At 35.8% G+C, this 21,439-nt stretch overlaps 2 protein-coding genes across 3 annotated transcripts; both read left to right on the top strand.

Annotated features, from left to right (window-relative positions):
• The first annotated feature begins 1,010 nt into the window (after positions 1–1,010).
• Positions 1,011–2,564, top strand: LOC133788989 (peroxisomal membrane protein 11A). Its single transcript, XM_062226693.1, has 2 exons — positions 1,011–2,098; positions 2,456–2,564. The coding sequence occupies exon 1, from the start codon at positions 1,283–1,285 to the stop codon at positions 2,054–2,056; it is 774 nt and encodes a 257-aa protein (XP_062082677.1). The 5' UTR covers positions 1,011–1,282; the 3' UTR covers positions 2,057–2,098; positions 2,456–2,564.
• Positions 2,565–16,386: 13,822 nt separating this feature from the next.
• On the top strand, positions 16,387–20,165 carry LOC133788997 (probable pectin methylesterase CGR2). Of its 2 annotated transcripts, none has more exons than XM_062226711.1 (7): positions 16,387–16,566; positions 17,364–17,507; positions 17,711–17,750; positions 18,094–18,132; positions 18,689–19,045; positions 19,288–19,343; positions 19,653–20,165. In XM_062226711.1, exons 2-7 carry the CDS (start codon positions 17,385–17,387, stop codon positions 19,803–19,805), a joined length of 768 nt encoding a protein of 255 aa, XP_062082695.1. In that variant the 5' UTR covers positions 16,387–16,566; positions 17,364–17,384; the 3' UTR covers positions 19,806–20,165. The 2 variants fall into 2 exon arrangements, with proteins under 2 accessions (XP_062082695.1, XP_062082686.1); XM_062226702.1 differs by having other exon boundaries at positions 16,399–16,566; positions 18,689–19,063.
• Positions 20,166–21,439: the final 1,274 nt, after the last annotated feature.

The raw sequence follows: 21,439 nt of genomic DNA on the forward strand, positions 1-21,439 counted from the left end.
ACAAGCAAGTAATATGTGATGGTATTCCAATACGTATGAATTAGTATCGAGTCCTCCATTCCAAAATCATCTTGGAAAAGAGACAATATGATATTTCGAATTGAAATGAAAATTGGAATGAATTACCGATTGATTTTCTGGCTGAGTCGTGGACTATATCGTTCTTAAAAATCATTTAAATATCAATCACGTTTACTACTTCTTAAAAATCTCAAAATGAAAAGCTCAGAGAAATTCGCTTAAATATCGTGATCATAGCAGTTAAAACGGATCACGTTTACTGCTTCTTAAAAATCATTTTAAAAATAAAGTATAATACCACACCACCCACCAGCTCAGCTCGGTCGGCGGTAGCGGCGCACGCGTGGTGGTCAAGTGTGTGAGTCCTCACCTATTCGCACAAAACTGGGTACCCCTTGGGGCACAACCCAATAGATGACACTTGCATCTTATATACACGCTTAGAAGAGCGTTTCAAATCTATGTGAGACTTTTCTCATATCACACAATTATACTTTTTCAATTTTTTTAATAATTCATTTTAACTTTTAACAAAAAGTTCCACCTCAATTAAAAAAAAAGATTGGGACTTACATACATTGAAGGGTGTAAGCTGCCCTTTTTCTCCGGTTGAGAATTCTCTCACCAGTTGGCACGCTTTTCTTCCGTACATCTCTGAAACTGTCAAATGAGGTTGAACCAAATTTTTTTTTTTTGAGAAATCGGCCAAAACGATGAGTGGGATTTTCAAGTATCTCCAATTTTTCGAAGTTTTAAACTGCTTTCTGACTGGGAAGAGAGAAAATGGAGCTGGTTTTTTAACGTTTTGGCGAGATTTTTGCTACAAACTCGAACATTAATTGAGCGCCAAAATTACAATCTATCCCTAAATCTCCAATTTTTACATACCACAATTCATTTAAAATTTCATCCAACGAACAAAACACTCCCTTGTTAATCAAATAATATTAAAAAATGTGGCTTTCAATTCTAAAAAAGAAACAGTAAAATGTCAGTGATTTATGGCGTAAAATTTCACTCTGACATTATCTTTTACGATTAAACTTTGGCGTTTGTTACGAAAAACAGCGTAATGGCTAGAAAAGGCGGTGGCAGTCGCCGTGGAAGATAATAAAAAATATATATAAATAATTAAATTTTTTACTCTGTGGTGAGATGCTTGTTATGTTACTGTGGTCACTAGTCAATTTCATCAACAGAGAGAGGGAGAGAGAGAAAGATCATATAGCTGGAGTGAAGAGGAAGAACTCTGGGCGACTCCATGGATTCGAAAGCTTCAACCACTTCGATTTCGGTTCCAAAAACCCCAATCCAATCGAAGCCCAAAGATAGAGACTTCTTGAACCGTCTCGAAGTTTACCTCGCAAAGAGAGATGGCGTGGACAAACTCCTTAAGATCTCAAGGTACGCCACCAAGATCATCCTTGCCTCCTCTGCTCTCCCGGAAACTCTACCCATAACCGGCCGCCTCAAGAGCTTCGAGTCCAGCGTTGGGCTGAGTCGGAAGGCTTTCAGGCTCGGAAAATTCGTCCAAGACGTGAACGCCCTAAGGAACTCGCAATTCGATTCGAAACAGGGTCTCGCTCTCTCGGTGATTGCTTATGGAGGAGAGGGATTGTATTACTTCGTCGAACAATTTGTCTGGTTGGCGAAATCGGGGTTGATCGATCCAAAACATTCCAGGAATTTGCAAAAGCTGAGTGCTTGGGCTGAGTTTATTGGGTACCTAGGAAGCATATCGTTGAAACTTAGGGATTTGAATCGGATTGGGGAAGACGAAGCGTGCCTGAAATCGAGCATCGGAATTGCGATTGTTAGAGGAATCGGATACCAGGATGAAAAGGAGAAATTGAAGAAGATAAGGGAGAAGAAATTGATGAAGAAAGTGTCGATTTTTCAAGACTTGGCTGATGGGTTAATGGCTTTGGCGGATATTAGGAATGGGAAAGGGGTTCTTTTGGGGCCTCTTTCAGTATCTTGCGCTGGACTGTTATCGGCCATTGTTAGCACCCATAAGAACTGGGTGTCTTGCTAAAACTCATAAAGTCATAATTCAAAACTCAACAAATAAGAAAAGGTATGCATAATTTTAGTATGAAAATTTTGTATACATAAACTTTGGAAAATCGAAAAAGATATAAACTGTTCTGTTCTGTTCTGTTTATAGTTATTTTTAAAAAAAAAAAAAAAATCAGATGACGAAGTTAGCATTGGTTTCATCCTATTCTTCAAAGATTCCATCTTTATTGTATTTGGCTGTGGGAGACTATAATCTGTTAACCTTCTATTCGTTGCCAGTGATAGAGTTCTTTATCATATCTTACACGTCAAATTAATCCTTGCCTGATACTCACAAATTTAGGACTTTTTTTCTTCTTCTGTTTTTTTGGCACACTGTATTACATGGACGGTCCTTCTCTCTTCGATTTAACAGATTTAGTGGTGATTAACTCGATCCTTGGGAGAAATTGTTGGTAATTCTTTCGACATTTTCTTAGATTTTGACTATCGCACCCGCCACGATTTAATGCGCTTTCATCTAAGCCTGTACAAGTTACAACGCACCAAACTTGATGATTTTTGTGATATGATATTTGCAATTTTGTTTTGTTTTGTTTGTGATTGTATTAATCACGTGCAACGAGATTGTTCCACCCTACTTATCATCCAACAATTGGATATTAAGATATTTCGTTGTACTCTACCTCTTAAAATACTCTACCAAAACATTACAAAAAGTTAGAAAAAATAATAAAGTATTTGTAAAGGTGTAAATGGTTGTCTCTAGATGTAGAAAATAAATAGTGTACAGCTAAAAAAAATTAGAGTATCTCATGCTATAATTTTAGAGTATAGTTGTTTTTAGGGCTGTGCAGAAACGATCCGATCCAATAACAAACTGATCGATCCAATATCAACCGACCGCTAAAAATTGGATATCCAATCATGATTGGATTGGATCGGATGACATTTTTAAAAATCCAATATTGGATCGGCGGTTCTTGGATGACATGTAAATCCAATGGATTCAACCGACCGATCCAATCCAATAATGATCCAATACCATCCCATTAATATTCAGATAAAAAATATATTATATATATTTTAAAAAAATCATGTTTAACTCTTCTAAGAATCGGATTGGATGGATCCAATCAATCCAATTAATATTGGATCAAAAATATTGGATGGATCCAATCCGATCTAATAAATATTGGATGGATTAGATCGGATTGGATCCGATCCAATACAGGGATTTATATCCATTGGATGGAACCGATCCAATCCAATGACTTATTGGATCGGTTGAGCATACAGTATTGGATTGGATCGGTTGGAGAAATCCAACATCCAATGTATAATTTGATTGGATCTGGATGGGTCCAAAAACATTAGATATGGTCCAATGAACAGTCCTAGTTATTTTAAACGATATATTGGGAGTACTCTAAAGTTAATTTGATTGTAATTTTTTTTTATATAGTCTTTGAACTTATTTGATTGTAGCAGATGTCTCCTAGAAAAATATAAAAATAATTACTAATTAAGTAAAAATTTAAGGACTTAATTGCTAAAAGATAATTCAATACCACTTTTTTCAATTGGTCCAAACTTTATAGCACAATTTCGCTGATTTAATATTGCTTGCCTTATAGTTTTTAGTCCTCTTGAGTTTGGGCATTACTAAGAGACACCAATAGTTCCTAATATTACTAACGGACACTAATAGTTTTCCATATCATTTAATATGACAAATTGTTATTGGTATAATTTAATATCAAATTTAACATATTTTAATTTAAAATATAATATATGAGACTAAATGCTAAATTATACCAATTAATATAAGATGGTGTCGCACACAATGAATACTTTATATTTTCATGAGTTTTGAACTTGTTGATGATGTTTTTCGTCAACTAAAAACAAGAGTAATTAAGCAAATATATAATTTAAAAAGAGAAGAAGAATTGAGATTTTTACGTGGTTCGATAGTTAAAATCTATCTAGTCTTAGAGTAATTTGTTGATCACTTTTATTTGTATTTTTGTGTCAAAGCTTCTTAGAGCAATTTCACAGAATTTTTGCATAAAAGAATTGAGCGTGTCTTCTAAGGACCATTGTCGAGACTATTTATATGCCTAGTTCATCAAATATCATCCCTTAATCTTAGGGATATTACAATATATTGATTTGAATTTGAAATACAAACATGTTCATTAAAATACAATCAATTGCATTAGTTGTAGATAAATATTCTTAAACAATAGGGTTGATTACACAGTTTAAACTAAATCCCCATAATTGTATGGATTTCCTAACAGCATTTCCGTGTATCATTTTAATGCGTATTCAAGCCTATTTGCAACATCAATGCGCTTTCGAGTTTGCACATAGCCTCAAGTTCAACATTTCAGTTATCGTCACCTTCTTGTCTGATTAGCCTTTCGAACTCAATTTTCGGAGGAGACTTCTTTTTTCGAGTTCGAGTACCTCTGATGTGGCACCTTGGAACTTCATGATCATTTATTCAAGTATCATATTGAATACTTGTTAATTTCAAGTTTATATCTTGCGAGTCTACATGTCGATGTTATTTATTTATTTTCGAAATTTGAGTATAACAAAAATTACATATCATTTTCTTTTTGACAGTTTGATTTAATTACATTTAATTTTTTTAAAAATATAATAAAGCCGTCATTTATTATCAAATTGAAATAAAAAAAATTGATCACCGACATAACATGTCACTTCTTTTAAATAGTGGGTTTGGTTTGACAATATTTACTTACATCCCTAATAATGGTTGGAAAATTTAGTAAAGGTGACCGGAGGAATAGAAATTTTTTGCTCACAAGTTATAAGTTTTCTTTTTTGTCTAACATATTCTTCCAAATATTACCAACATAAAATTATTTGTCAAAGTTTAAGTGATTAAACATAGAAAAAAATAATAATTTAGAAGCATATATATATTTTTTGGAACGATTAGATTATTAATTACCTTAAATCGTTGGGAACTATAGGGGAGTCCCTCCTTTAAGCTATATATCTTTGTGACTAGTAAATCTAGCCTTTTTTTGCCAGACCATCCGCTACTGAATTGTCCTTACGACTAATGAAAATACATTTACATATAGATAAAGAGTTAGCTAAATTGAAGATACTAGCAAACGCGCTCTAGATCTTCCAATTAGGTGGGAATTTGTTGTTGTTGTTGAAGGCTTTGGTTGCAATCTGACACAATCTGAGTGTCAGAGAGGATGGCTAATGGATCCCAATTCCTTAAGTGGTGTTTGATAGGGGGGTTTGGATTAGTGGGAATAATAATGTAAAATCTATCTTATGTTTGTTAAATTTATTTTTGATGGTTTGAGAATTTGTGTTTTCAAATTAGTCTCATTTTTTAGCTTGATTAGAAGGTAATCTTAACCTATTTGAACTCTTGAATTTCACATTCCCTTAATTTAATCCCCCTCTAACTCTACTTCCACAAACTCAAACTTCATACCAAACACTCCTTTAGAGTGTCCATTAGACTGTCAACTCAATGGCCAAAATCTTTCCCTCCAAAATTGTTGATGCTGGGTGTTATGCCATCGATATTCCCATGATTCCTATTCTATATTTACAGCTACTGCGACGAGACTTGCTTCTCCCTCCTTCTAAGAATCATCAGTGAAGACTATCCCTTTCACTTTAGGTACCTGTTGTATCTCCTTTGGTGTTGAATCAATCTTTTCCCCATTAAATTATTGCCATCTGAACAGTATCAAATTCTGCAAGACTGTGATCGAACTCTTTGTTCCCTTTATTAGCATAGCATTTCTGTGTCTCCACAAAGTATTAAAGAAGTAGCCCATATAGGAAAGAAAACTGACCAATTCCTTAACCCATAAGTTTCTAGCTAGTTTTTCGATGAACTCCAACATTGTGTTTGCTTGGGTGTTGCTTGATGCAATAGAGAAAGGGCCAGCAAACCAAAGTGCTCGAGCCAAATTGCAATCTTTAAAAATATGAACATTAGTCTCGATTTAAAAAGACCTAAAGTTATGGATTTATGATCTTCACATAGTACGCATTGCTTGTCCTGGACAAAGGAGAACTTATCAATAGTTGGCAATGCATCTACCAACACTCTCCAAATTGCCATACTTCTGCGCATGTGAATTTGTGGGAGCCACACTTTATTTCATATCCAGTTTTGATCATTGAATCTATGACTCTGGTCCTCTAGAGAAGCAACATTGACTGAGAAAGCCCCATTATTTCTTGGTTTCTAGATTAGAATGTCATTTCGCTGATGAGGAAGCCATTCTATCTTAATTATTTTCCTGTTGAGATTTTCTCTTTATATTTGGATAAGTCTAAAGGTATTTCATTCATTACCATTTGATAAATCAGCTATTGTTTTCATGAGTGGATCCTTGGCTCTGCAACTTTCCATTTTGTCTATAAACTCTCTGTAGGACGTCCAAGGGATCCAAGGCTGTCTCCACACGTCAATGTACTCACCACTGCCTATTACGACACAACTCCCTTTTTTAATGAGGTCCCTACTGTAACGGCCTACTACCCAGGGACCATTACGGTGTGCATTTTAAACAGTGCTAAACTCGCTAATCGAGTCATTTGGCCATAATCGTGTAACTAAGTATGATTAGCGGTTTAGGGTTAAATTTTTTGGTTAAGATACAACGTTTTACTAAAACGTTTACTGTATACATTGAGATCCAAAAAATATAATTTAAAGGTTAATTACAACAAAAGATTTACAACTAGCCGACCTAAGCGACAACATATGGTTTAACCTAGTTCCTCTTTAAACCCTCGGCCGTGGCGGTCGAGCAGCCGCATATGTACACATTGTCACCTAAGCTCTCCAACTCAAGGATGGTCCAGCTTTCTTTTGCCTTTACCTGCACCACATAGCACCTGTGAGCCGAAGCTCAGCAAGAAAATTCAATATGCTCATGAACAGTAATAATATGTTACTAAATCATAATGTGCATGCCTAGCAATAATAACCCTATTCATGAATGCAAATAAGTTCAGATAATGATTGTGGGCCCTGCCCTTTGTATGGATGACTATCAAGTCAATCCTAATCAGATGAGTGATTAACACTTTGATATTCTGATAATCACGCTGGGGCATGTAGCCCTAATCAGATGAGTGACTGATGAGTAAGTCACTAACTTAAACCAGATGAGTGACTGATGAGTGAGTCACTAACATGGACTCCGCACCCTTAGCCATGTGACGATGCAGTCACCTGGGCCTTCTGGCCCTGGCTCTAAGTGACTAGCCATTAGGCTAGACAAGCGCTTTTAGTTTTCATCAAACTTGAGGTCGGTCAAGCACTAATGCTCATGATGAGTCATTCAGTGCTTATGTTGATTAGATCTAATCATTTCGGCTTGTGTTGAACACATTAGTGCCGTTCTTGACTCTTAAGCCAATACCATACAACTCGTGCCGATTTCTGACTCATGGGTCAGTGCCATACACAAGTAAGCAATGCAACCATGCATATATCATATGTCAAATATCCAAATGTAGGGCATTCAACATGCTTACTTAACAATCACTAACATAATTATAATCATGCACAATTACAGAGACTCAAGCTCTGATCAATCTCATATTCAATATTCATGTCATGCCCTAATCACATGTTTCTCATGCATCACATACTGCGTGCAATTTTCTTACATCTGGTTCGAGCGAGAAATAACAAATGAACGACCCTTGAAAACGATCGATCATTTAATCCCTTAGCGGTCACCTAGTCATAACCAAATATGGAACTCCAATTAATGAAATCAACAATAAAAGGTTCTTGACCTAAACCTCACTCCCGGGACCTTGAATCGTACTCAAACGGTTAGTGGATTCGATCCCGAGCCTTAGGAGTTGAAACCCCGAGCCAAAAACCCTCAAAAGTGCCCAAAATGTGAATTAGGAAAAGTAGGGTAGCGCTACAGCACTGCCCCCCTAGCACCCCAGCGCTACAACCAGAGCTTGTCTGGCCCTGGACAGCGCTGTAGCGCCCTCCCTTGGTGCTATAGCGCTAGGACCAAGCTGAAACAGCCCTGGTTCTTCCTACTTCGATTCCTCCACTTCCAACCTTAAAAACTTGATCCCAAACTCCATCCAAACCCCCAAATGAAGCCAAATATCTAATCTACATGTCCTAGGCATCATAACCCAAGCAACCCTTGTCAAAAACTCCCATCAATTCTCAACTTTCAAATCAAAATCCCAACTGAAACTCAATAAGAAAAACATAGCAAAACCAGAGTTTCAATGACTAGAAACTTACCTCAAGCTCAGATTCACACCCTCTTCAATGGTGGAACATACCCCTAGACCATCAAGGCTCAATTCCCTAGCTTGGTTCCTCAAATATAGCTCAAAAATTCAAAGAGAAAAGGAAGAGAAATAATGAACTGGAGAAGAAAGGAAGACACTCTGTTTCCCTTAAGCTTCCAAAACTTTCTTATGGCTGCTATCTATCCTTAGGTGAAAAGACTAAAATTCCCCCAAGCTTATTTAAAACCCTTAACAGCCACCAAGGGCAAAATCATCATTTCCCGCCTATCTCGTTAATCATAATTAACACCCTCCAATTCCTGTTATTCCCAATATTCTAAAATGCTAATAAATCATATTCCATTACCCTTTAATTCTCGGTAATGTTCTAATCACCAAATTACCCTGAGACTCACCCCATGCCCCGAAATTATCCCCGTTATGACCAAACCGATAACTTGCATTCCAAAGATCGTCTCATGACGAATGGCTCGAACAAATCTACATTATGATGTGTCCTTATTCAAAATTCACCAACATGCATGAAAATATACAAATGTGCTCTCAACGGGCCAAATTACTAAAATGCCCTTATAATGAAAATGGACCCATATGCATGCATTTATCATCATATAATAATATAATTCACATAAACATGCATATAATCATTTAATGGCATAATAAATCAATTATGACCATCCGGACCTCCTAATCAAGGTTCTAAACCTTATTAGGAAATTTGGGTCATTACACTAGTTATTTAGAGCCAGAGTGTAACGCTCTGGTTACTCCAAGACTGTTACTGTGAACTTTGAACCGTGCTTAACTCGCTAATCGAGTTCTTTGGTTATAAACGTGCATCTAGGTGTTATTAATAGGTTAAGGTGAAAAACCAATCAAAAGGAAATGATATATTTTATTTAAAACATAAAACTGTTCATGGGCCCATAAAAATGTTTACAAGTTATTTACAATCCAAAATGGTCATTACAGTTTAAAATTTACAACCCGCCGACCTAAGCGGAAAAAATAGGGTAAACCCCCTCCCTAGTTCCTTCGAGAAACTCCTTGGCCGTGGTGGTCAAGCGGCCGCATATGTACACATCACCACCTAAGCTCCCCACTCAAGGCTGGGTGAGCTTTTCTTTCCCGTTACCTGCACCACATAGCACCCATGAGCCAAAGCCCAGCAAGAAAACTCAATAATGCATGTATATAAAATCAAATGCTAATCATGATAATCATACAGAGCTTATAGCCCTGAACAGATGAGTGAATATCACTTTGTGGTTACGTTAACCATGAAGGAGTGTATAGCTCTAATCAGATGAGTGATTTAACACTTGATGTTCTTTTAACCATAATGAGTGACTGATGAGCAAGTCACTACGGGGCTCAACACCCACAGCCATGTGACAATCTAGTCACCTGGACCTTCTGGCCCGGGCACCAATCAAATGAGTGATTGTTGGGTAAGTCACTTTGGGCTCAATACCCATAGCCATGTGACGAAGCAGTCACCTGGGCCCTCTGGCCCTGGCTCTAATTGACTAGCCATAGGCTAGACAAGCGCTTTTAGTTTTCATCGAACTTGAGTTCAGTCCGGAATTAATGCTCATTTGAGTAATTCAATGCAGATGTCGATTAGATCTAATCTTTGTCGACTTGCGTTAAACATTCTAAGACCTTTCTTGACTTGTTAGTCAATACCAGGTGACCAGTGTTTAGTACTATCGCTGAACTTGACTAATGAGTCATAGCTTCACAGTTAATACTGACACCATTGCCAATTCTGACTAGTTAGTCAATGCCATGCACAAGTGAGCAAGATTTGCTAAGCATTTGATATGCAATCAATGTCCACATTTAAACACTCAACATGCCTCATGAATAACCATGCATGTCACATATGGGGTGCAGTTTTCTTACCTCTGGTTCGAGCGAGAAATAGTAAAAGAACGAGCCTTGAGAACGATCGACCTTTTGATTCCGTAGCGATTACCTAGTCATAACAAATTATAACCTCCATTAATGAAATCAACAATGAAAGGGTCTTGACCTAAACCTCACTCCCAGGGCCCCGAATTGTACCCAAGCGGTGAGTAGATTCGATCCCGAGCCTTAGGGAATTGAAACCCCGAGCCAAAAACCCTTCAAAATGCCCAAAACCAAAATCTGATGAAGCAGGATAGCGCTGTAGCGCTACCCCCCTAGCGCCCCAGCGCCCAAGTCAGCATGAAATCCTCCCTGAGTAGCGCTGTAGTGCCCACTTGTGGGCGCTGTAGCGCTACAACCAGCCAGAAATGCCCTGAAACTTCCCCCTTCAACTCCACCATTTCCAACCTAAACTAAAAGCTTCCAAACCTCATTTTAAGTCCTAAATGAACCCAAAAACCATCTACATATGTCCTAGGCATCACAACCCAAGTAACCCTAGCCAAAACTCCCATCAATTCCCTTTAACCAATTTAGAAAACCAAGCTGAAAACCAAACCAAAAACAGAGCAAAGCTAGAGTTTTAATGGCTAGAAACTTACCTCAAGCTAAGATTAGGATCCTCTTCAATGGTGAAACACAATCCTAAGCCCTCAAGATCCACTTCCCTAGCTTGAATCCTAAAGAAAAGCTCAAAAAATCCAAAAGAACAATGAGAGAAAATGAGGTACGGGAGGAATGTTTTATGCTCTGTTTTATCTAACCTTCCACAACCTTCAATGGCTTAAATATATCAAATGGTGAAAAGATCTTTTTGCCCCTAGGTCATTTAAGGTTTTCTAAAGGCTCCCAAGGGTAAAATTGTCATTTTCCACCTATTTCGTTAATTATAATTAACACCCTCCAATTCCCGTTATTCTAAAAATTCTCCAATACCAATAATTCATATCCCGTTACCCTTTAATTCCCGGCAACGCTCTAATCACCAAATTACCCAAAGACTCACCTCGAGTCCCGAACTTAATCCCGCTATGACTAAACCGCTAATTTGCACTCAAAGATCGTCTCATGCCGAATGGCTCGAAAAAATCCACATAATGATGTGGCCTCAACAATAGTTCATCAACATGCATGAAAATACACAATTACGCCCTCAGTGGGCCAAATTACCAAAATGCCCCAAAGATGAAATGTGGACCCACATGTATGCATTTAACATCATATTATAATATAATTCACATAAACATGCATGTAATCATTTAATGACATAGTAAATCAATTATGGCCCTCCCGGCCTACTAATCCAACCATTAAACCGCATTAGGGATTTTGGGGCATTACATAGAATCAAAAGGCTAAGGTGACCTACACGTCACATGGCTAGAAGGGTATGGGACCTCAGAGATAGACTTATCTGTCATCTACACAGAGATACACTTATCAGTCATCTATACAAAGATAGAATTATTAGTCATCTACACAGAGATAGACTTATCAGTCATCTAAACAGAGATAGACTTATGAGTCATCTATACAGAGATAGACTTATCAGTCATCTATACAGAGATAGACTTATTAGTCATCTATACAGAGATATACTTATGAGTCATCTACATAGAGATAGACTTATGAGTCATGATTAGTGGTGAAAAATACACATTTATTGATTTTAATAGTCAGAATAAATTAAGTTTTAATTAATATTTTCATGGAATTAATATGATTTATTTTATAAATGAAAATATTTGATTATGTTTTAATTTATTGTTATTTTGTAGGAATTAAAGTTGTAATTTGGCACTTTGAAATAAAAAGAGAAAGAAAGAATTAAATCTGAAACAAATGAAAGAAAATTGGCAAAACTGAAAAGAAAAGGCCCAATCCGAAGGCCCAAGACTATCTGCCACCAGCCTCCTCTTTTCTCCTTGCGCCACCTGTCCCCACCTGCCAGCACACAGTCTTCAATATTCACCTTTCAGCAACTCCAACCTGAGCTCAACCCAGCTTGCCTCCTTCAATATTCACCAACGCAGCAACAAGGCCCAAAGGCAGCCTCCAGTGGCCCATTTGAAGTTCCCCCAACGCAGGCCCATTTGAAGTAGCCCAACCCTCCCAGCCAGCGCCTACGTGGCACCTCCTCATTGGCTGGGAATGTGTCAAAACCCTCTTGTGTCACCAGTCACTTTCAACCCATGTTTTGTGGGTATTGGGCTTGGCAAAATTGCTATTTTGAGCTTAAAGCTCATGTTTTTGTGGTATTTTAGAAAATGGGAAAATGACCATACACCAAAATAGCTAGGTTAATATTAATAATAAGATTTGATTTTTCAAAATTATATTTAATTATTAATATTTCAGATTTATTTTGTAAACCCCATTTTGTTGTTTAATTTCTTTTTAGTCCTTTTCTCCTTCTATAAATAGGGATTCCTTCTTCACACTTAGTATGTAATTTTTAGGTAGCAAAACTCTACCAAATTTTAGTCTCATTTCTCATATTTTCTCTCTAGAATTTCATAAGAATGTCTAGCATAATAGGCTAACCTTCTTAGGAATGTTAGGATGATCCTATATGCACTATGATTTTGTTTGGTATTTTTGATTCACCATGTGCTTAAAGTTTATATATTTTAGTGATTTATTTTCTTTCATCTCTACTTCTTCATCTTGTTATCTATATTTATGTTTACTAATAGTTTATAGATTGTTGTCATGCACTTTCTATGCATTATCAAATTAGTGAAAATAATATAGATAATATCTTTATCATTTTTTCCATCTCATTCATATATTTAGTTTTGCTAAATCTATATAGAATTAGTCATATTCTTTCTATGTATTTTATAAATAGTAAAAGTAATATTTGTGTTAGGTTTTATGTCCAATCTCTTATTGCATTATTGCCAATGGTATAATGTCATTTTTAGATTTCTCATAAGATTTGTCTCATCTTTCCATGGTAAAGAATAATAATCACTTGAATACATTTTTGTAAAACATATTTGTGCTTTAATGTTAAATATTCCAAATGAATAGTTGGGATGTGAACTTCTCATTTGTGTAACTTTTGTGAATCAAATATCCAAATAAATAAGTATGCATATTGGTGACTCTTGATCCTTCCTACTTGTTACCTATTGTTACATCACACTTTATTCTATCTTTATTTCTAATCTTTAAATTTAAAAAACAAAAAAAATATCACTTGTTCTATTTTCCTCACATTATTTATCTCTAAACTTTATTTATTGATTAACTTTATTTCTTTGCCTCCTTGTGGAATCGACCGCCCGATCTATACTACGACTACCGCTAAGTGGAAGTCACGTTTGGACGTTAAACAAGTCATCTACTCAGAGATAGACTTATTAGTCATCTAAACAGAGATAGACTTATCAGTCATCTACACAGAGATAGACTTATCAGTCATCTATTCAGAGATAGACTTATCAGTCATCTGTACAGAGATAGACTTATCAGTCATCTACATAAGGATAGACTTATTAGTCATCTATACAAAGTATGTCTTATTAGTTGTCTATTCAGAGAGAGACTTATTAGTCATCTACCTCAGAGCGAGAGACTTATTAGTCATCCACTCAGAGCGCGGGACTCCACAAACATTTATTGTACCTGCTTGCATGCATGAGTAGGGCTATTACTACTAGGCATGTCTATTATGATTTTGTGACATGTTATTACTTGTTCATGAGCATATTGAGTTTTCTTGCTGAGCTTCGGCTCACGGGTGATATGTGGTGCAGGTAAAGGCAAAAGAAAGCTGGACCATCATTGAGTTGGAGAGCTTAGGTGACGATGTGTACATATGCGGCTGCTCGGCCGCCACGATCGAGGGTTTAAAGAGGAACTAAGGATAAACCTTATTTTGCCGCTTAGGTCGGCTAGTTGTAAATATTTTATTGTAATTAAACTTTAAAATATATTTTCGGGATCCCAATGTATACAGTAAACGTTTTAGTGAAACGTTGTATCTTTAACCATAAACTGTTAATTATACTTAGTTACACGATTATGGCCAAATGACTTGATTAGCGAGTTTAACACTATTTAAAATGCACAACGTAACGGTCCCTGGGTAGTAGGGCGTTACACCTGCCTCCAGTCGCATAAGAATTCCAACAACCATGACCTACACTATTGTTGGTGTGACCTCTTGCAATATTACCATAACCATTAGAAAAACCAAAGAAACTTCCACGCTTCTTGAATCCGTGAGATTGAGATAGATGAGTCATCAAGGGAACAGAGTCAAGATCTTGATGATGCTTTTCCAACCTAGTTTCTTGAGATAGTAACAAGGACTCAATCTCAGCCATAGTATAGGCTTGAGTACAAGAGTTGATTGATACAATGAAAACATCATAGTCAGTAAGGAGACCATTGAAAATAGCATTGATATGCTCTTTAACAGTGATCGTTTGGCCAATAGATTCCAATTGATCAACAAGAGATTTGATCTTGAGTAAGTATTCATTCAAAGACATGGAACCTTTCTTGATGCTCTTGAGCTGTGATTGATATTGATCAAGCTTAGCATAGGTCTGAGAGGCGTAGTAAGCTTCAAGAATTTGCCAAACTTGAGCCGAAGTTTTGGCACCGACAACATGAGTAAGTATTCTCTCGGACATAGATGAAAGTACCCAAGAATAGAGAAGCTGATCCTGTTGCCACCATTGTTTGAACTCTTTACTTAGCTTCGCAGCAGTACGATCGACTTCAGAGGAGAACTTCTAAGGTTGAACAAAGTCTGGATCTATTATGTAGTCATCAAGCTCATGACCACAAATTACAGCAAGAACTTGTGGATGCCAGAGAAGAAAATTGTTGAGATCAAGTTTGACGGAGAGGATGTGAGAGAACACCACAGAAGAGAAAGATGGAGCAGAGGCTCTCGTCGAAGTTGAAGATGCTCTCGCTCGAGTAGAGGAAGAGGTGTTGGCTTCCATGAACGAAGACACCAAGCACACACCCTAGAAACAGAAAAAGGGGAAAACGGAAAAACAAGAAAGAGAATCAGTTAGGCACTGATACCATATTAAGAAAATAAGGAGAGTAAAAAAAATATATTGATTCTCATTAAGAAAGAGATAAGATACAATGGTATATATACAAGGATAAGTTAGAGAAGATCTCTACATAAAGCTAATTACTAACCGACTAACTAACTCTAACAGAAAGCTAATTAGTATTAACTAATCCTAACACCCCTGCCTTAGGCCTCGCTTTGAGAAGAATTTCTTTAGTGGCTGCCCATTTAACAAAACCGAGAAGGATACCGAGGTTACACATTTCATGATTAAGTTACATATGTGGTCTCCAAAGCCAAACACTTTTAGTATTGAAGGAGGAAAGGCCATTCGATGCGATCGTACGCCTTGTGCATATCCAACTTAAAGCCATCAACCCCCTTTTTCCCTTCTTCCTTTTGATTGTGTGGACAAGCTTCTGTGTAAGTACAGATGATTCTACAATCCATCGTCCTGGTATAAATGCTGATTGAAAAGGGGAAACCAACTGATCCATTACAATCCTCAATCTATTAGAGATTATCTTTGAAGCAAAAATTGCACAGGCTTATGGGGCGGAATTTGTCTACCATGTTTGCATTCTCCATTTTCGGAATAAGGCAGATGTAGGTAAAATTCAGCTTTGGCTCCAATGTGCCTCTTTCGAAGAACTCTTGGACGCATTTAGTGATGTTGTCACTCATTATGTGAAAAATAGGTAGCCACCAGAGAAGGAGAGACACTAGAGAGAAGAAATTGAAAATAATAAATAAGAGTAATGTTATACACACATTTGTTTTTTAAAAAATAGATATATAAAAAAAGTATGATACTGTTATAATACGTTTAAATGATTTAAAGTACATACATGCAATTTATGTGTATATGAGTATCATATGAGTGTGTATACTTGACATTATTCAATAAAAAATCTCAAGTTTTACGTTTTACTCTGTGGTGCGGTGCTTGGTAAGCTACTATGGTCACTAATTCAACCCACTTTTGTTTATTTATTGGACCAAATTGCAGATAGACCCGTTGTTGAAAAATAATAGCATTAGTACACACCCGAACCAGTTTAATAATAAATAAATAAATATTTTTAAAAGCTACTAATTAATTAATTAATTAATTTCACACATAGCTTTCGCTTTTAGTTTCTTTATGAGTGAGCTGCTTGTAGTGAAGAGTATCAGCACAGATCTAAGTCGGTCTCTTAAGATTTGGCTTTCTTCATCTTCTTCAAACGTTTCCATTTTTCCAGGTAATGCTTCTTAAATTTTTCATTCTTTGCTATTCTTTATTTCTTTTGGAATCTAGATCCGTTCCTTGCTATTTTTTATCCTTCTTTTATTGTTTATCTTCCCCATTTTTAATTGGGTCATATCAACGATTCAGTAAGAATATCTGGGTCGATCTTTGTTTTTTTTATTATAAATTAAATTTTATTATAGGGACGTGCGTGCGTGTGGATTCCATCATTGCATCTAAATCTTTTATCTTTTGTTATTGATTATCTTGAAGAACTTTACCGCCTTTGTGAATTTTCTTTATATTGTTCTGTAGAACCTATGAGACCACGTTTTGCTTGATGGGTTTTTTTTTTCCTTCCCTTTATTTGGAAATTAGATCATTGTGTTGCTCAATAAGATTTCTCTGTTTGTTTTAGGAACTTGTATGATCTGTGTGTTGGAGAATGTATCATATACAACCCTCTTAGCAATTGAGAAGATGGCTGGATTTTGTTTATGTTTTTGAAAGTTATTGTGCTTGCCTTGAAGCCATGTATTGCTTTTAGATATAAAAAATTGACACTGTTGGATTAGATAACAGTGACAATCATAATATTAATAAATTTCGAACTAGTTAGTGTGATGAAGATCAGAGGAACACAATTGGAAATGGGTTTTTGTGAATTGGTGACACTAGTATGATTGCTTATAAGTTCTGTCTGAGCTAAGCGTAGTGCTTGTATCAGCTTAAGTACACTTAAGATCCTAAAGGGTTGATGTCTAAGATTATGTTTGTGTGTGTGTTTTATTTTTTATTTTATTTTTTCAGGTTAATTACGACTATATAATAATGTCAAGGAGGCCAGTAAATCCTGCTAGGCGCATTGGTGATGGTGGAAGCATTCCATTTGTGGGTTCTGTCCAATCTAAAACACGCACATCACCATTACTATCTATTGGCCTCGTAGTGCTGGTACTTCTTTCTTCTTGTTCCTCATCCTATCCTGTCATCTCATGCAAAAAACTATTAACGATTCTTGGTAATGGCACACGACTTGGAATTGATCTTTCCCCCTGTTCTTAATGCAAAGAAACTTAAACAGACGTATTTATTTGAATGCCTTGGTTTCAGTCTGGAGAATGTTTATTAATTAGTTCTCGTTTTGGAAACTTCAGGGTGCAGTTCTTCTTCTTTGCTATAGCTATAGTGGGTCAGGTATGTATTTTGGGTTCCCTTGTAAAATAATTGTGGATAAATAAAGTTGATGAAAAACTTTGTTATTTTCTTTTCATCACACAAAACTCTGTTAGAAACAGACAAACGGCTTCTTTTATCCTCTCATGGACTTGAACTCTATCATCATGGTAGATATGGAAGGATCGTTAGGGAGCAAGTTAGATATTTTGCCTCTTTCTGCTAGCTGTATTTATTTATTTATTGTTTAGAATAGAGTTCGAGCTACTTTAAAGACATCTGAGATTGGACAAAATATTTTCTGATTGTTTTACTTCATTTAAAAGGTTTTGTCTTACCTATTTGGGGGGTTTTTGTTTGACAGGTGGACTGAGCAGTAAAGAGGTTATGAGTAAATTTGAAGGTGAATTTCAGTACCATCTTTCTGAACATTTCATTTTTGATATCGCAGAATGTTAGGAGATAAGGTGCACATTAGTATTGGCTGAGTTGCTCACTAATATAATTAAATTTTCATGATTTAACTTTAAAGTAATCAATATTGTTTATCTAGCCTTACATACAATATATATATATATATATATCATCTCAATATTATTAGTATATGAAGAGTTTGATTGAGATTATTGTAGATCTGGGATTAGGGAATGACATAAGTATCCCCTTTTAGAAAGGGTTAGAAGTGTGTAGTGTCTACTTTTTGCCAGTTATAAAGGTACAAGGTTTCACCCTAGAGTTTTTGAACACCTTGTCTACTTTGCAGTAAACGCTATTAAAGTTTTTGAACACCTTGACCCGTTTTTTGGACCATTAAAGTATGAAACATTATCACATTCTTTTTGTTTATTTATTTTTTATATATTATTTTTCTCTGACAAGTTATTTGGCATGATTTGTTACCAAATGAGTTGTGAGTAAATGAAGAAACCTTTTCCATTTAAGATGTTATGAACGTGCAGGTGGTATTTCATGCACATATGAAGTCCAGAGAGCCATACCTGTTCTGAAGAAAGCATATGGTGACAGCATGCGTAAAGTGTTGCATGTGGGCCCTGAGACATGCTCTGTGGTATCTAAACTGTTGAAAGAGGAGGATACTGAAGCCTGGGGTGTGGAACCATATGACCTTGAGGATGTGGACACTAATTGCAAGAGTCTCGTGCGCAAGGGCATTGTGCGAATGGCTGATATAAAATTCCTGCTACCATACAGGACAAAGTCATTTTCTCTTGTAATAGTGTCTGATGCACTGGATTACTTGTCTCCAAAATACCTCAACAAAACTCTTCCAGAGTTGGCGAGGGTGTCTACTGAAGGTGTTGTTATATTTTCTGGTAAACCTCTTGTTACATTTTTTTTTTGAAAATCTTTTCTGGCTAACATCCTACAACAATCACCCTCCTTCCCTTGTTCATGAGACAACCTAATCTATGCTGACATCTAAAGCAGAGTATATTTTCAAGTTCTTTTCTCTCTTTGTTTATTTATGTAGTTACATATTGATATTTTAAAAAGGTGACTGATGTTGGAAACTATGGACTTGTTTCTACAATTGTAGGCTATCCAGGTCAGAATAGAGCTAAAGTTGCAGAGCTTTCCAAATTCGGCCGTCCAGTAAGTTACAGTAGTTTTACAGTTTATCATGATATTGGATGTCAAAATGATTGTAGATCATCTCATTGTCACTTGAATATCAGCTTTATACTTGTGGACACTTTTTTTTTGGTTCCATAGAAATAGACATAATCATGACTGGGAAAAAAATCTTACTGCTTTGTGAAAAATTGCTCCCTTTTGATTATGATCTGGCGAATTTAATTGTCGATTATCAATGAAGAATGAAAATTTGATGAAAGTAGAAAGAACCACATGACAATTGGCTGCAGAGGGAATGATAGCAAAGTATATTTTAACTATGTGCAGGCCAAATTGAGAAGCTCTTCATGGTGGATTAGGTTTTTTCTCCAAAATAGCTTAGAAGATAACGAAACAGCCTCGAACAAGTTTGAACAAGCTTCAACTAAGAGGGCGTACAAGCCTGCCTGCCAAGTTTTTCACCTCAAATCGTATCAATAAGGATTGCAGGATGCATCTCCGCCTTCAAAGATTATAGGTGGACCTGGCTTAACTGTCTTTAGTGCCCAAAGGGCAAGTTCATATGGAAAGGAAAATATACTTTGGTTCTGTGTTTCTATTAGAAGACAGTGAATGTTTTATTAGAGTAATTGTCAAGGAAGTGCATTTGGCATAAATTAGCTTCTTTCGCCTGCGTAGTCTTTTTCATTCGAGTATTTTCTCTCCAATAGCTCCCTTTTAGAATCCTTAGCATTTCAACATTTTCTTCTATATTTTAAGATACATTCAGGCACATGAATGAGCACATTGTATATTGAATTGAACTACCTCTATTTATTTATTTATTTATTATTATTGAAATCGAGAATTCATTTTCCTCTTAAATTACGATTAAAACAAATTGTCATATGTGTCGTTTCCTGATAATGACCACAATTTCTCACATAGTAATGAAGTCGATTTTCCATTAGAGCCAAACTTTCTTGACCACATTAAGTTGCGAAATGGGGCTTAATTGACCTGAGATTCAGAGACGTTGCTTCTGCTTTAATCCTACATTGACAAACCACAAATGAGCTAGAAATGTTTCCCATGTCAAAAATTAATAAATACAAGAATTAAAGGTGAAATGTGGAACTGCTTTAAGACCTCTTACTCTTATAAGTAATGCTATTAATAGGAAAGCTGTTAGAATATTTATTTATATAGTATATAAAATTATTTATTTATATAGTATATAAAATTAATTATGTCACAACTAATTGATTTAAATTTATTTAAGATATCAAAGTAAATATTTTATTTATTGGTAAATATTCTAATTAATGGTCAACATTAATTATTACCCAATTTTATTTGTTACCCGATTTTGCATATCCCAAACTGATTGAGAGAACATAGATTCTAATGGAATGTCTCACTCTATAAATATAGAGTACTGGTTCCCAAGCTCACTACTCATTCTTACTTTCAGTAACTCCATCTAAAAGAGTTAGTGAGAGCTTGGAAACCTGTGTACTCATTCTAATTTTTCTTCTTTTCTTTTGTAGATCTAAAGCTTATAGATCGAGACTGTCAATAGCAATGGCCGGAGGTGTACATATTCGATCATCTAAATTTTATGTAATAATCTGTTTATTCCGCATAGGATTGTTATGCATCTAGATTAACCTTTAATCTAACAAAAACTTCATTAGTTTTAACCATATCATCCACGGGAATAGTACATTCCTCAACCTGATCAAGATCATAACAATATTTTTATAATTTTTTAGTTACAAATGATGTCATTATATTTGTGTCCATTATATAAAATTATAAGTTAATGCATAGATGAATGATAACTACTTTGTAGCCAAGATCAACAGCGAGTTCAATGACACTTTTCCGAATGATTTCAGGCAAAATAGTTTCACTTGTTGCTCTAGTTGAAGATAACATTGCCCTACAGAAGAACACTTTTAAAGCATACAACATATAATTACAAACACTAGAAGAAAGATAACACATAAAGTTATAAAGCTAGCTAGTAAGAATTAAATTCACTATGAAACAATTAGGAATCCTAATCTTCTCTACTATCCACTCTATTATTCTTTAATGCAATCACCACTGAAATTCTTTTGACTGAAATA

Source organism: Humulus lupulus, chromosome 1, assembly GCF_963169125.1.
Source record: "Humulus lupulus chromosome 1, drHumLupu1.1, whole genome shotgun sequence".
NCBI lineage: Eukaryota > Viridiplantae > Streptophyta > Magnoliopsida > Rosales > Cannabaceae > Humulus > Humulus lupulus.